The 17138-nt window shown below is 49.0% G+C and overlaps 1 protein-coding gene across 1 annotated transcript in view; it reads right to left on the bottom strand.

Annotated features, from left to right (window-relative positions):
- The window catches only part of LOC144785872 (cyclin-dependent kinase 20), a 130466-nt gene that overhangs the window by 13823 nt on the left and 99505 nt on the right, over positions 1 to 17138 (bottom strand). Inside the window, exon 6 of the mRNA XM_078664727.1 lies at positions 5680 to 5742. Coding sequence (XP_078520853.1) covers positions 5680 to 5742 — 63 coding nt within the window. The remainder of the gene's footprint in view (positions 1 to 5679; positions 5743 to 17138) is intronic.

The following is a 17138-nucleotide window of genomic DNA, read 5'->3' as shown; positions in this document are numbered from 1 at the left end:
TTGGGGCCTGACATCATGCTATGCTTGCTTGTGTAAGGTGTGGGCTTTGGGCCTGACTTCATGCTAGGCTTGCTTGTGCCAGGTGTGGGCTTGGGGCCTGACAGCATGTTATGCTTGCTTGTGTCAGGTGTAGGCTTGGGGCCCGACAGCATGCTATGCTTGCTTGTGTCAGGTGTAGGCTTGGGGCCTGACATCATGCTAGGATTCCTTGTGTCAGGTGTGGGCTTGGGGGCGGACATCATGTCATACTCTGCTTGCTTGTGTAAGGTGTAGGCTTGGGGCCTGACAGCATGCTATGCTTGCTTGTGTCAGGTGTGGGCTTGGGGCCTGACAGCATGCTATGCTTGCTTGTGTCAGGTGTGGGCTTGGGGCCTGACATCATGCTAGGATTCCTTGTGTCAGGTGTAGGCTTGGGGCCTGACATCATGCTAGGATTCCTTGTGTCAGGTGTGGGCTTGGGGCCGGACATCATGTCAAGCTATGCTTTCTTGTGTCAAGTGTGGGTTTTGGGCCTGACAGCATGCTATGCTTGCTTGTGCCAGGTGTGGGCTTGGGGCCTGACATCATGCTATGCTTGCTTGTGTCAGGTGTGGGCTTGGGGCCGGACATCATGTCAAGCTATGCTTGCTTGTGTAAGGTGTGGGCTTGGGGCCTGACATCATGCTAGGCTTCCTTGTGTCAGGTGTGGGCTTGGGGCCGGACATCTTGTCATGCTATGCTTGCTTGTGTCAAGTGTGGGTTTTGGGCCTGACAACATGCTATGCTTGCTTGTGCCAGGTGTGGGCTTGGGGCCTGACATCATGCTATGCTTGCTTGTGTCAGGTGTGGGCTTGGGGCCGGACATCATGTCAAGCTATGCTTGCTTGTGTCAGGTGTGGGCTTGGGGCCTGACAGCATGTTATGCTTGCTTGTTCCGGGTGTGGGCTTGGGGCCGGACATCATGCTATGCTTGCTTGTGTCAGGTGTGGGCTTGGGGCCGGACATCATGTCAAGCTATGCTTGCTTGTGTAAGGTGTGGGCTTGGGGCCTGACATCATGCTAGGCTTCCTTGTGTCAGGTGTGGGCTTGGGGCCTGACATCATGCTAGGCTTCCTTGTGTCAGGTGTGGGCTTGGGGCCGGACATCTTGTCATGCTATGCTTTCTTGTGTCAAGTGTGGGTTTTGGGCCTGACAACATGCTATGCTTGCTTGTGCCAGGTGTGGGCTTGGGGCCTGACATCATGCTATGCTTGCTTGTGTCAGGTGTGGGCTTGGGGCCGGACATCATGTCAAGCTATGCTTGCTTGTGTCAGGTGTGGGCTTGGGGCCTGACAGCATGTTCTGCTTGCTTGTTCCGGGTGTGGGCTTGGGGCCTGACATCATGCTATGCTTGCTTGAGCCATGTGTGGGTTTGGGGCCTGACATCATACTAGGCTTGCTTGTGCCAGATGTGGGATTTGGGCTGGACATCATGCTATGCTTCCTTGTGCCAGATGTGGGATTTGGGCCGGACATCATGCTAGGTTTGCTTGTGTCAGGTGTGGGCTTGGGGCCTGACATCCTGCTATGCTTGCTTGTGTACGGTGTGGGCTTTGGGCCTGACTTCATGCTATGCTTGCTTGTGTAAGGCGTGGGCTTGGGGCCTGACATCATGCTATGCTTGCTAGTGTCAGGTGTGGGCTTTGGACCTGACATCATGCTATGCTTGCTTGTGTCAGGTGTGAGCTTGGGGCCTGACATCATGCTATGCTTGCTTGTGTAAGGTGTGGGCTTGGGGCCTGACGTCACGCTATGCTTGCCTGTGTCAGGTGTGGGCTTGGGGCCTGACATCATGCTAGGCTTGCTTGTGCCAGGTGTGGGCTTGGGGCCTGACATCATGCTATGCTTGCCTGTGTCAGGTGTGGGCTTGGGGCCTGACATCATGCTATGCTTGCTTGTGTAAGGTGTGGGCTTTGGGCCTGACATCATGCTATGCTTGCTTGTGTCAGGTGAGGGCGTGGGGCCTGACATCATGCTATGCTTGCTTGTGTCATGTGTGGGATTTGGGCAAGACATCATGCTATGCTTGCTTGTGTCAGGTGTGGGCTTTGGGCCTGACATCATGCCATGCTTGCTTGTGTAAGGTGTGGGCTTGGGGGGAGGATGCCTGTCACAGGACGGGGCTCAGGCAGAGCTGGGGAGTGCTGGGCAGTGAAAAATAAGCCTGATGCATGTATGATGCAAGTGTTCCGGATGAGTGAGGTTCTACAACAAGGCATCTGGGAAGCTCAGATGGAGATGGACTCAGCTTTTTTTGGGATGTGCCTATGTGGAACATATGAAGGTATCACCTGTAGCATGCATACCCATAAACGTGTTGAAATGAACCCATCTGAGCTGCAGAAAATTAAATTCACATGTTTCTTCCTCTCCCACACAATAGAGATTCTGTTTTCTATTGACTGATTTCCTTAACAGTCTGATTGCCAAACGGGATATTCGAGAGAGGAGCAAGTGTATGAATTTATACTGAGTCTCCGGTCCCTGAGACTAGAAAACCTTCGGCCGGAGGCACCATGCGCTATCTTGTTGGCTGCTACAGCCAAGAGGTTTGCTGACGCTTTGTTAATGTGGCCAGTAAATCCAATACCTTCTACTTGTTTCACCACAGGAAGATTCTGAACAAGATGCAACAAACCACAAAGGGCTGTACATCTCGCTGCAAACATGGTCATGGTTCCCATCTCACCGCCCTTCTAACCAATTAAGTTAATCTTTCTGCTGTCCTTAGAAAGTGTTAAGAAGAAACTTAAGGAAAGGCACTTGAATGCTGGCCCATTCCAGGACAGAGATGGGGTCAAGAAGCCAGGCACAGCCTGTTCTGGGACGTTTGTCAATAGCAGCACATAGTTTGTAGGTGGAGTTCCAGGCTCCATCATTTTGCATGTCAGATGTCTGGACATGTGTCGAAGAGTTTGGACCATCCATCCTCTCCTCTGCCTTCTTTAAAGTCAGCAATAGAAGTCACAGTATCTGAGGCATAAGGTTTAGTCACTAACGTTGATCACAATGCCAAGACGAAAACCGTACAAGTCCGGTTCAGGATATCGCAGATGGAGTATGCCAATGGGGATTCTGGCCCTAGGTGCACACTTGCATCTGGTGCAGAGTGGATATCTGGCAGGTGACATATACACAGGCACAGCATGTCTTTGGCTGTGTTTTCAAGTCCACAGGATGTCCTCTGGTAGGACTGCAGTAGGTACCCATCCTTCTGGCCTCGTGGAGGAATGTCTCATTGTTACAGATCTTGACATTAGAAAAACTTTTCAGTGTCAATGGTGTGAACAACAAAGGTGTCTACATCAGCAGTGAAGATGATCTGGATGTCGAAAGGATTTCAACTAAGTACTGCTTGGCAAAAATGTAAGTGTCAAAGGAGAGCTGGTTTACGCTGACAGGGGGCACACAGAAACCTCTTGAGAGAGAATCTGCTGGGTATCTGAGGGTATTTCAAGAGGAAGGAGGGAGCAAAGGTGGTTGAGTTCTAGATTTTCTTCCATTCTATCGTGAACTGCTGATCATGGTCAGGCAGAACTTCTCTCAGAAGAACTGCAGCTCAGGGAGACAGGGGGTCAATCTAGTGTCACTTTACCAGGCATGCAGGACAACCCTTCAAGTATCCATTGTCTGCCCATCTTCATGCCAGAGAAGGGTATTTAAAAAGAGGAGGCCGTATCAGATGGAAACAATAGGCTTCAGTCTTTCAAGAGATTTTAAAAAAGCTGAAGCTAAACTGCACTCAGTAAACAGAAAAGGCAAAGAAAGAATTTAGGGGAACAATAATAAAACACGGAAGTGCATCAGTGTTCTGGTATCTCCTCTGGTCAAGAGGAAAATAGAAATATAAAAGAGGGACTAACCAGATAACCTTAGGGATGCTGCTCTGTAAAGGGTTTTTGCTTAAAAAATTAAATAAATACTTCTAGAAATGTTTTATACTATGCACTGCTTGGGAAGGTCAGGTTGAATGTATTGTTTATACCTACAGTAAACGTTATTTCTTTACAATTTTAAAACGAAAACAGTAGAGCTTAAGGCTGGCATTTGCGAGTCTATTGCTACAAACTTTGTCCTTATTAAGGGTTACTCTAAAATTATGATAGTCTGGTGAACTTGTGGAAACAATAGACAAGTGTGATTTTATTTCTTAAAAGTCCACCAGAATATCATAATTTTGATGAGTTACAGAATGCCCAAATGTGAAAGATATTTTGTTTTTCCACTAAATATTGCAATGCATGTGCACAGGACAATACACTGACCTCCACGTGCAACATAAATCACTGGATTCTTTGGGTTTCATTGTTCATGGAAACCGAATCCCCTCAGTGATGGATTCACCTATAACCATGCCCACCGGCACAGCATGCACACGCACACAAAATAATCAGCATTGGACTCAAAATTGTACATACGAATAAAATATTATTAATTAAATGAACAGACAAAATGCATAAAGGTTTCAGCATTTCAAAGCTGTTCATCTACCTTTCTGTGTATCAAACACATGTCTGTAACACTCTCGGATCAGGGGGGAGGCAAAGGAACAGAGGCACCACAGTCCTCATTCATTCATTCATTTTCTAGATTCACACAATGAAAAAACACAGTTAAAGTTAATGATGCGCCGGAAGCATTCAGCCAACAGAACCAGACAAGCTCATTCTAGCTTTGAAGTTTGCAAGTTAGAATTGCTCTGCAACCTTTACTTCCACCTTGGCTTAAACTTTTCCTGACCTGACACATGCCATCACTAGCACAACCAACCAAGTTACAATAGGAAGTGCCTCCTACATAAAGAAAAAGAAAAAGCCAACCCTAAGTTAGCACCGCTGAACGTAAGAAACCAACCATAATGCAACAGAGACCCTCCTATTTTTTAATGGAAGCCCCAAGGGCGTCCACTGCTTGTGCTGGATAAAGACATGGGTGACTCCTGTTTAGGACTCACAAAGGCCAAGGTCAGAACCTCTGCCTCACACAAAACTTCTCTCAAATTAGTCACACTGACTCCTACACAAACCTTCATGGAACAGGTCCATCCTTTTATGCTCATGCATGCTTGACAATCATCTGTGAAACCCATGCTAGCACAATCTAAAGAACTACATACACACACACACACACACACAACACACACACACACACACACATGTCCTGTTAACTTGGGTGGAGGTCACCAGTCTTACGCCTCTGTGTTTGGAAGAGGGGGAGCGCTTCCTCTGGAAGAGGGAGAGAGAAAGTATAGTCAGACATGGACGGGTGGAGGTCTACCATTCCCCCCACCTGCATCTGGAAGAGGGAGATCAAAGGAGTTATCCTGCATGGGGCGGGAAGGTCACCCACTCCATCTCCCCTGTATCTTGAAGAGGAAGAGGGAGAGCGAAAGAGTAGTCCTGAACAGCAGGGTGGAGACTGGAGACAGACAGAGAACAAGAGCGAGAACCAGGATATGGCAAATTCTCCAACTGTGCACAAAAAACAATAAAACCATAATTTACAATAGGAATTACCTAGCAGACTTCAAATCTAAGCACTGGTGCAGATGACGGCATACTGGGCAGACAATGGTAAAAAACAGACTGGCATTGCATCTGTACATTGGTGATAGATGTTATGCGAAATTTAAGATAAGAATTTGACAGACATGCATCTCACCATAGATCCACGCCCTCATCATATTTCCGAGCACCGTAGAGGAGTTCTGGGGCACGATACCACCTAAAATAGAAGAGAGAAAACAACGTTCAAGGGCTTACTCACTGTCCACACCTGCTGCGCAAAGTACCTCTCAGAGAGTGGAGCCCTGGCTTGAAATAGGAACTAACAAAGGTTGACAGCCAAGACTAATATTTCACAAGCATCCGTAACCTCAGTCAATTAATATGCTATAGATTCATGCTCTCCAGTGTCAAACCCTAGACAGTGATTCTTAACTTGTGGTCTGAGGACCCCTGGGGGTCTGGGGAGCCTACTCAAGGTGTCTGCAACCCTTTTCAAAACGAATTGATATTAAAATTAAATAATTAAAATTAATAAAGTATATATAAATAAGGAAGCAACACTGAAAATGTGGAATCCTTTTCCATATTTGATTGTGAATTACACAAAATATTCAAATATTTGAGAATTTGCTTGGAATATACTGGGTTTTGTGTTTTGAGGTCCAAATCATAGAAATTGCCTGAGCTTCTACAAATGACTCAGTTTGGGTCCCCAGATTCCAGTAATCATCTAGTGGGGAACCACATAAATCGAAAGTTTAAGAACGCTTTTTAGACAGTTGAAATGTATGCGATACTGTCTCTAGATAGAATGTCAACTATCCCAATCACATCACGGGGGCCCTGTGGCATGTTTTTGTGGAAATAAGTTACTTACCTGTAGCTCCGGTTCACAAGCATTGGTTGAATTCATGGATTCACATGCTTGCATCCTTCCCCAATTCAAGAATGTGAATCTATAAAAAATACAATGCTGGAGAATTTTGCTTTTCTTTTTTGGAGCAGGAAGAAAAGGCATTGGCTTCCATGGCCAGCAGTAAAAGTGGGGCTCATGTGAATCTGCACAAGATATAAACTCTGGATGTCTGTGGTGTCAGCCTCCAACTTCATTTTCTAAATCATTTGATCCGTTGACTTGAAGTCCATGTATCCTAATTACATTAGAAGACAGGCTGGTTTATTTAGGCTTCTGATCCTAAGTCACTTTTTGCCGAGTGTATATTTAGTAAGCGGCAAAGTTCAATTCAGCTAGTCTTAAAATCTTCAACTGAACTTGACACTTTTAGCCCAAATATCTTGAATACTTTATTGACAGACGCAGGAGAAGCTTCACCTATAATATAGGTGCATAGAGGCAAATACCATTTTCCATGTAGGTCTTGAAGCCCAGAAATATCTAATATGCATTAGCCTTTCTGTTTATCATTGGGGACAAAAGTAAATCTGAGGTCAATGCACTAAGCAGAGAAGCCTTCAATCATTCCCACACTGCCTATGTGAGGCATCTTGTCCTGTAGCTATTATGAAGGCAGAGAGAAAGAGCAGGGAACTAGGCAGAAACTGTTAATAATAATACTAATAATAATAATAATAATGGAACTTGTACAGCGCATGGCTACTTCGGACGAAGTGTCCCAGGGCCTAAAGGTCTAGCTCCAGATAGGTGGGAGTCACAGAACTCCTACGAACATGGAGAACAAGCTATCTAAATAACCAGGTCCTTAAGGTTTTACGGAAGAATGGTTCTGTCTTTGCCTGTCTAAGATGCAAAGGAAGAGAGTTCCATAGCCTGGATGCCAGAAACTAAAAGAGCTGCCTCAGTGCGAGCTCTCTTCACAGTGGAGACTTGAGCCAGCAAGGCCCCTGAGGACCTAAGTCCTTTTGACGAATAGTACGGCCTGATGAGAGGGTGCAGATAGCAGGTACCGGTCTTCGTAAAAGCCCTGTAACAGTAGAGCAGGACTTTAAAAGAGAGGTGTTTCTTCAGCCACTGCATTTTGCACAGAGCAGAGCCCACAGTGGCCCGCCTTGGAAGACTCCACAACAGCCAGGCTGCTGGGTTCTGAACAAGCTGGAGTCTCAGCAAAAGAGACTGAGAAACTTCCAGATACAGGATATTGCAGTAATCCAGCCAGGAAATAACCAGTGACTGTATGACTGTTTTCCTAGCAGATTCAGGCAAACAATTGATAATGTTCTTAAGACATTTTAGAATCTCAAAGCTATGCAGATAGAGATTGCTGGCATAATCTGCATCCAAGTCCAATCACACAACTCCTGTTAGAAATACAGAAGCAACAAAAACTGGCATTTGCGGACAGACTCACATGTGTGCCGTCCTCTAGATCCTCTAACACTGGATGACAAGCCAAAGGCTCCAACCTCCACGTGGAATGTTCCTTTTCCACCAAGCTCAGATGATGATTGAAAAACAATGAATAAGTGAAACAAATATTCTCATCAGTAATCCTGTGGAGCCTCTTTCTTACTGTTGCAAGGAGTGACTGATATGAGTGCATTGCCGCACACACCGAATACAAGTTAAGAAGCAACTCTCTTGTTCCCAATGTCACTACCACTTCGATTTCCATGGAGAAAAAAAAACGTTCCACACAAGCGCTCTTACATAGAACAGTGGATGACGTTTCTGAGGTTTAAACATGTTAGCATGCTGAAAGTAGATGTCGTGTGTGCATGAAGAGCTGTGAAGAGGCTTTTGGAAGACGATTATTGAGTCTCTGAGATAGAAGAGCGAGGGGACATAGGGAGACTCAACATACTCAGTCGCAACCTTTAGAGGTGACTCTTACAAAACCACGATCAGTTACATCCTTGAGACACAGGCTCAGGGCACAGACTGGTGATTCTACAGGTCAAACTAGAAGTAGAATCCTTTAACTAGCCTCTTGGTTCATTTCTAACTGTTTTCAATTGGGCTTTCTTCCCTCTTTATATTGCAATGATTAAAGTGAGGGTGGGAGATCTACAATGAAATCTGATTGCTATATAAATCGCTCTAATGTTCTACATTCTGAACACAAAAAATGTAGGGACGTTCGTGTGCATCTTCATGGGAAATTTAATCGGTAGGATCCCTGGAACTCAGCCTCCTCCCACTAAAACTAGTGCGCAACATACTTTGCTGATGTGCTACTTTAAGATCCACAGTGATTTAGTGAATCTCTATACGGAGGCTGAACTTTCCTGGAGTTAGATGAAGAGATGGATGTTAACCATGTTTGTTCAAGGACGTACCAACCTTTCGTTCCACATGCAGAGGTAAAAAATACTGCAGCCTGAATGCTACCAGGAACACACTGGCACAAATTAGAGAGATGGAACAGCTATCTGTCCGAAGAGACTTCTTCATTGGACGCTGATCAAAAATAAATATTAGAATTAAGTAAAATGGTAATTTTCTAAGAACTGGTAAAGACGAGGCTGTGTTGCATATACATGCATTTGTGAGTCTCTGCCATAGTTGAAGCCAAATCAGAACTCACATGCTCTTGACTAAGTAAGCCGAAGCCTGACCTTCTCTGCATAGAGCCATTACATATCTTGTGAACGAAGTGACAGAAGTGGTGACTGAAGAACAAGTTACTTACCTTCGGTAACGCTTTTTCTGGTAGATACAATATCTGCCTGTGGATTCCTCACCTTGTGAATATCCCCTGCGTCAGCAACATTCGGAAATTCTTTTTGTAGCTTCGCGCCGACGTGGACTCGGACGTCACAGAGGCACGGCATCGCTCGCGACTCCGCTGCCGTCACCGACGCCTACAATAGGCCCACGCCCGCGTGATGACATCAGTTCCGCCCTTTTTTCCGTGCCATCGAGGCACACGGACGGACCAATGACAGTAGACATATACACAGTATAAACAGTACCAATATCAAGGTAACACACACAGAGTGAAGCAAATGCAATAAAACATTTTACAGAAACACTGGTATAGAAGAGTGGACAACGGTGAGGCGGGTGGGTCAGTGAGGAATCCACAGGCAGATATTGTATCTACCAGAAAAAGCGTTACCGAAGGTAAGTAACTTGTTCTTCTGATAGATACATCTGCCGTGTGGATTCCTCACCTTGTGAATAGAGTCCCACAGCAGTCCCCACTCCCGGAGGAGGGTGTCCACTCTGCTATACCAGGAAATCTTGGAGGACAGAGCGTGCGAAGTGGCCGTCCCTCCTCACCTCGGTATCCAAACAATAATGCTTCGCAAAAGTGTGGAGGGAGGCCCAAGTCGCGGCTCTGCAAATGTCCTCAACAGGAACACCTCTAGACAAAGCAGATGTTGCAGACTTTGCTCTAGTTGAATGTGCTCTAATACCCTCAGGAGGGTCCTTACCCGCCAGAGAGTAGCAAATCTTGATGCACAGGATTATCCACCTGGAAAGTGTGCGCTTGTGCACCGCTCGGCCCTTCTTACAGCCAGCAAAACCCACGAAGAGCTGATCATCAATACGATAGTCTTTAGTCCTATCAAGATAGAAACTAACAGCTCTCTTTGGGTCCAAGCGATGAAGCCTCTCCTCCTCCTTGGAAGGGTGTGGGGGAGGATAGAAGGTAGGAAGGGTAATGGACTGTCCTAGATGGAAGGGAGTTACCACCTTAGGCAGAAAAGCAGCCCTGGTCCTGAGAACCATTCTTTCAGCATGAATGGACAAGAATGGGGGCTTGGAGCTAAGAACCTGAAGCTCACTTACCCTCCTTGCCGAGGTGATTGCAACCAAGAAGACCGTTTTAAAAGAAAGAAGCCTCATGGGACACTTGTGCAAGGGTTCGAAGGGAGAACCCATCAAATAGGTCAACACAAGATTCAAATCCCAATGAGGAACAATAAAAGGAGTAGGAGGGAACATATTTGTGAGGCCCCTCAAAAATCTTAAAACCACAGGAGATTTGAAAAGAGAAGGCGGATCAGGCAAACAGAGAAATGCCGACAGCGCTGAAAGATAGCCCTTCACTGTGGCAACAGCAAGCCCTTGCTGTGCCAGAGAGAGAGCAAACTGGAGAACATTAGACAAATGGGCTCTCAAAGGGTCAATAGATTTCTCCCCACACCATGTAACAAACTTTGACCATCTATATGAATAGATGGACTTAGTGGAGTCACGCCTGGCTGACAAGATGACATCCACCACGTCAGGCGGGAGAGAAAAAGAACTCAGGTTGCCCGTTCAATCTCCAGGCATGAAGGTGTAAGGTCTGGAGGTGGGGGTGTAGAACCTGCCCCTCCATCTGAGAGAGGAGATCTGCCCTGTGAGGGAGACGGAGCGGCGGGTGAGAGGAGAGGTGGAGAAGGTCTGAGTACCACACCCTTCTTGGCCAATCCGGGGCGATCAATATAACTTGGGCCCGGTCTTGGCGAATTTTCCTCAGAACCCGAGGAATCAAAGGTATGGGAGGAAACGCGTAAAGGAGTTGCGAGCTCCAACTCAACTGAAACGCGTCCCCCAAGGCTCCTTGCATCGGATACTGGAGACTGCAGAATGACAGGCAGTGAGCGTTCTCGCGAGTAGCGAACAGGTCCACCTGAGGAGTTCCCCACATCCGAAAGACATGACGAACCACCTCTGGGTGAAGCCTCCACTCGTGGTCGGCCGAGAACTGCCGACTGAGACTGTCCGCTCGCATGTTTGGAACTCCGGCCAGATGATTTGCCATCAGACAAATCTGGTGGTCCTGAACCCAGGACCAGAGACGCAGAGCCTCTTTGCAGAGACACTGCGACCCCACTCCTCCCTGCTTGTTGACATACCACATCGCGGTCGTGTTGTCCGTCAGGACTTGAATCGACCGACCACGAAGGGAAGGGAGGAAGGCCTTGAGCGCCAAACGTATTGCCCGTAATTCCAGAAGGTTGATGTGAAGCAAATTTTCCTCTGGAGACCAAAGACCCTTGACCTCCAGGTCCCCCAGATGAGCACCCCACCCGAGAGTGGATGCATCCGCAATCACTGTGGCCACCGATGGAGGAAGTTGAAAAGGCTTTCCCTGCGACAGATTGCCTTCCACGTTCCACCAAGTCAGATCCGCAGCAGTTTCTCTGGAGATCCTCACAGACTCCCTGAGATCTCCGTTGTGCTGATACCACTGCCTGCGGAGGCACCACTGGAGTGCCCTCATATGCCAGCGTGCATGGTTGACCAATAGAATGCAAGAAGCCATCAGACCGAGCAGGCGAAGAACCTTCAGAACTGGAACGACCGCTCCATTGCAGAACAAGGGAATCATTTCCTGAATGTCGCGAATCCTTTGAGGTGGAGGGAATGCACGACAAACAGTAGTGTCCAGTACCGCACCTATGAACAGGTTGCGCTGGGAGGGCACCAGGTGAGATTTGGGTACATTTATCGAAAAACCCAACCTGTGCAACAACTGAGTTGTCTCTTGCAGATGATGGAGCACCTTCTCCGGCGACTCCGCTTTGATCAGCCAATCGTCCAGATACGGGAACACATGTATCCCCGACCTTCTGAGATGTGCTGCCACCACCGCCATCACCTTGGTGAAGACTCGAGGCGCAGTAGTAAGACCAAACGGAAGGACCGCAAACTGGTAATGTTGCGACCCCACCGTAAAACGGAGATACTTTCTGTGCGACTTCAAGATGGGAATATGAAAATACGCATCCTGCAAGTCGATCGACACCATCCAATCTTCTTCCAGCAGCGCTTGAAGAACCTGTGCAAGAGTGAGCATCTTGAACTTTTCCTGTTTCAGGTAAAGGTTCAAGATCCTGAGATCCAGAATAGGCCGAAGCCTGCCATCCTTTTTGGGGATCAGGAAATACCGGGAGTAGCATCCCTGACCCCTCTCCCGCTCTGGAACCACCTCTATCGCACCTTTTCGAAACAAAGCCTGGACTTCTTCTTGCAAGAGAAGCAGGTGATCCTCTGAACAATAACCCTGGCAAGGAGGATAATTTGGGGGAAATTCCCGAAAAGGAAGAGCATACCCATTCTCCACAAGATTGAGAACCCAAAGATCCGATGTTATCAATTCCCAATCTTGTAGAAAATAGGTAAGCCGGCCGGCCCCCCACTGGGCCCACATGATCCAGAATGGTGGATCTAGGGCTGCTTTGCTGCTGTGGCTGGGGGTTGGGATGAGGAAGAGGAGGAAGAGGAGGAAGCATTACGGCCCCGAGCTCGGGCCCTTTGTTTGCCTCTATAAGCTCTGTATAAAGTGTTCTGCTGCTGCTGTGGCTGCTGTTGGGTTGACTTATAGTTTCGAAAAGAAGATCTGCCAAATCCCCTTGAACGTCTTACAAAAGTGCCCCTGCTCTGAAGGCCCAACGACTTTGCTGTTGCCCTGCTATCTTTAAAGCGTTCCAAAGCAGTGTCAGCCTTTTTCCCAAACAATCCAGAGCCGTCAAAAGGAAGATCCATCAATGCAGCCTGGACCTCAGTGGAAAACTCACTAGATTTAAGCCATGCGGCTCTCCTTGTCGCAACTGAAGAACCCATGATCCTCGCCACAGAATCAGCCGTGTCTAATCCACTTTGGATAACCTGTTTTGCTGCAGCTTGAGTATCAGAAAGTACCTCCTGAAAGTCTTTTCTATCCTCTTCAGGTATTTTGGGTACCAATTGTTTCATAGTGTCCATAAGAGCATGGATATAACGCCCCATCAAGCAGGTTGCATTTGTGGATTTTAAAGCCATACTGGCAGAAGAAAAGACCTTCTTAGCAGCCTGATCCTGCTTTCTGGACTCTTTTTCCGCTGGAACCTGCGGAAACGCACCCGTAGATCTTTTGGAACAGGCAGCCTGCACCACCAAACTCTCCGGCAGAGGATGAGATGTTAAAAATTCCGGGTCTTCAGGAGCTGCTCTATACTTCCTAGCCACAGCTCTAGATACAGCAGGAGCTGATACAGGATTTTTCCAAATCTCTAAAATTGGTTCATTTAAGGCATCATTAAAAGGTAGTAAAGGTTCAGTCACTGAAGAAGGAGAGTGAAGGACCTCTATGAGCAGATTAGATTTAAATTCTGCGGATGGTAACGTAATATTTGTTGGACTTTGGCCCTTAGGGCAGGTTCACCCCTAGACTTTTTGCTTGAAATGGTGACCTGGTAATGGAGATTTTTGGGTTTCTGCGCACTTTTACTGTGTCCCAGTGGAAAGTGCGTGCGCACTCTGAGTGCATGTGCTGAGCTAGGCCTGCCCGCCCATAGGAATGCATGGGGAATGTATGTGTCCCTGGTAGTTCCTGATGCGTGGGGTGTACAGGCTTGAGTCTGGTATGTGTGAACTCGTGAGAGTGAATGCTGCGAGATGGTGTATGCAGCATGTATGTGTCTAGTAGGGAAGCGCCATTTCTAGACATGACTGTACGTGTGCTGTGAGGGTGCTGGCGTGTGATTGGCTGGAGCTGGCTGGCATGCCAGGCTCCAGGAAGTCTGGATGGGTCTGCCCGGTGGTGAGTGGGAGATTAGCATGAGTGATGTGTGGGAGGAGTGTACCTGTGTCCTGGATGGGCTGGGTTTTCCCCACACAATGCTGGCTCCGCCCCCCTGTGGTGTGTCTAATGACCCAAGCCCTGCCAGTGAATAGAGAGGGTGGTTGAGGTAAACAGAGTACTCAAGAACCAGCTGCAACTGGTTTTCACCCCACCCTGCACCTTGAGACAAAGGAAAATGGTGTATAAAAATGGGGCTGTGTCCCCACTGAAGTTGTTCTCTTCCAGGATCCTGAGGGGGCTGTTGCTGCTGCTGGGCCAGAGGACCGCCACTTGGGGTGTCTCCCTGCCTGGAGACCCAGTGTGCTGGCTCTGGGCCCAGCCTTGCCCCCCCTGCCTGCCCAAGGACTGCTGGGACTCTGCCCTGCTTGCTGAGGGCACCTGGGAGCGCTTTATTTGGCTTGTAGCGCTTGGGAGCGCTGTGCCTTCACCCCAGCGCTGAGAGCGCTTTACTTTTCCTTTTTGCGGCTGCCCACGCCGATTTTAAAGTCCCCTGGCAGGTGCCCACCCTGCCAGGGACCTGGCGCTGTGTTTACCCCACAAGCGAGTGCCCACCTCGCTTTTTATTGGTGAGTTACGGCAAAAGAAGATAGCTTTTGCCCTCCGCAGCGCGACCCGGAGCCTGGGGGCTCGTTCGCAGGGCCGCGCTGCCATTGGCTGCTCCACCAGCCTATTGCGTGCCTAGCTTGGCCGGAGGGTTGCCCGGCAACCAGGACGCTCGCAGCCCCTTTTGGAGCGAGGCCGCCATCTTGTGTCGTCGGCCGTGTCCTGTCCGGGGCTCCCAAGGACGAGGGAGAGCCCCGGACTGCCACGAGAAAGGAAGGAGGGGCGCGAGGCACTGTGCCGTGCCTGCCCCCGCTGCGGCGCGAGGAAAAGCAGCCGCCCGCCTCTTGCCCGGGCCGCGCTGTGATAGGTCGAGCCGGCCGAGCCCCCGCCGCATCGCAGAAGGAGGAGCGGAGGGCAGGAAGCAGCCGGCTGTGTGCCTCCGAGGCTCCCCGGGGGAGAGAGGAGCCCCCGGACCTTCACCAGAGCCGGTGAGTGTTGCCCCAAGAAGAGAAGGGAGGGGCGCCGGGACACGTTGTCGGTGTCCGCCCCCCCCCTCAGCAGCGCGACCTCGCGCTTGGTGTTTACAGCCCAGAGAGGCTCGTAAAGGCGGCATTTGGTTGTTAGAGCCTGCGAGGCTCAGGGGCTCCGGGGGCATAATGTGGTAGTTGAGCCCGAGAGGCTCATTGGGGCAATTATTTCACGAGCCCTGAGAGGCTCTGAGCGCCCCACTTTCACTTCGAGTCCCCAGAGGGGGGACTCCCACAGAGAAGCGCCACAGTTGTGTCTAGAGCCTAAGAGAGGCTCAGGGGGCCAATTTATTTCTTGAGAGCCCAGCGAGGCTCCCACATTGGCCCCATTGTTGCCCACATTGTTTTGGCCAGAGCCTGCGAGGCTCCCGCAGTGGCCCAACAGTGATTCAGCTGCCCAGCCCTTCGTGGGCAGCTGCCACGTTTAGGACCCTGACACTTTGGACACAGGGCGTCCTAGCCCCAACAAGGCCAGGTGGCCTAGGGACAGTCACAGGTGGTGACTTACGTGAGTTTGGCGCAATTGTACTTTCTGCACCTCTGAATGTATTGTGATGCATCATGTGTTTTCCTCCCTTACACCTCTGAATGAATGTTATGCATTGCATCATGTGTTATGTGCTTCCACCCCCACAGGTATTGTGATGTGTAGGTGGTTGTTTTCTCCCTAGTACAGGTGGTGCTAGTGAGGTCCTGGTTACCAGTGATTACTGGTTGTGTGCTATTTTGTGCTATATTCTATGTACTAAGTGCTATTTCTGAAAGTGCTACTTCTGATTCCTGACAGTGGTCCAGGTGGCCCTGTCTTGTAAATAATCCCTTGTAAATTCTGCCCGTGCCTCTGGCACATTGTAAAGTGTGTGTTTTATCTAATGTGTTTTGGTGTAATACAAAGGCTATTTTTATATAACCTTGTGTGGAGTTTCCTTTGTGGTGGGCCCTGGGAGTTGTTGCTGGGGTAATGCGCAAATACTTAACTTACATCGCCTCCAAGTTTAGCCTTGCTGCTCGCGCCACGTTACCTAGAGGGTGAGTAGGGGTTATCTTGGCGTGTAACTCCCTTGCCCTGACTTGGGTGTGGTGGTCTCTGACTGACTTTGGCGAAAGCCCTGGCCAGCCGGGGATCCCATTTCCAACAATATTCAATAAATTTGCAGCTTTCTTTATCACTACATGATAAGGAGTCACATCCTTTGAGGGTTCATTTGAAAACGAAACAAAGTCCCATTCAGGTGACAGTTCAAGGCCACTAGCTACAGATAGGTCCTCAAAAGGGTCCTCAGAATCCTGTAGCTCGCCCTCCTCCAGATTTTCTCCTCTATATCTTTCCTCTTCCATCAATCTTTGGGCTTCACGCCTAGATCTTAGCTTCACATTCGAAGCCGTCGGATCCGCAATCGACTCCGACGGAGCCGGAGCCGGCGTCGAACTCGACGTCGGACGAGGGAGAGGTTCACGACGTCGCTCAGGGTTCGGCATCATAGATGATGGAACTGGATGGAACTGGAGTCGATGGAATCGGAGTCATCGATCTCGGCGTCGATGGCTTCGGAGTCGAAGGCCTCGCCGGAGTCGGATAATGCCAATGCGGCGCCGGAGCCGGCATGAAGGGCTTAAAGGGCGCAGGTGCATAGGAATGAGGAACACCCAAAACATATGCCATCGGACCCATGGGACCAGTAGGAGCCCCAGAGGGATACATAGCCCTTGAATAGATTCCGAACATCGCATTCAGGAAATGCGAAGGGACTTGACCTGGAGCCGGAAAGGCTGGGTATGAACCCCCAGGTTGCTCTTGAGGGCGTGGAGTCGAAACGACGTCGACCTCTTCTTCGGGCTGGTGCACCGGAGTCGTACGACCTTCGGGCATCTGAGCTCCACCCTCACCAACCTCCTCCTCCTCACCTTCATCTTCCCGACCTGAAGGATGGGATGGGTCTGGAGATGGAAAACTCTTCTGCTTCGGTGAACTCGGTGAGTTCGCATGCGATGCCTCAACCTCGACATCGTGATCCTCCGAAACCGATGAAACTACCTTCTCGACCAGTCTCACTTGCGACTTC

Source organism: Lissotriton helveticus, chromosome 10 (genome assembly GCF_964261635.1).
Source record: "Lissotriton helveticus chromosome 10, aLisHel1.1, whole genome shotgun sequence".
NCBI classification, from domain to species: Eukaryota; Metazoa; Chordata; class Amphibia; order Caudata; family Salamandridae; genus Lissotriton; species Lissotriton helveticus.
This window is presented reverse-complemented; position numbering and strand designations above follow the sequence as displayed.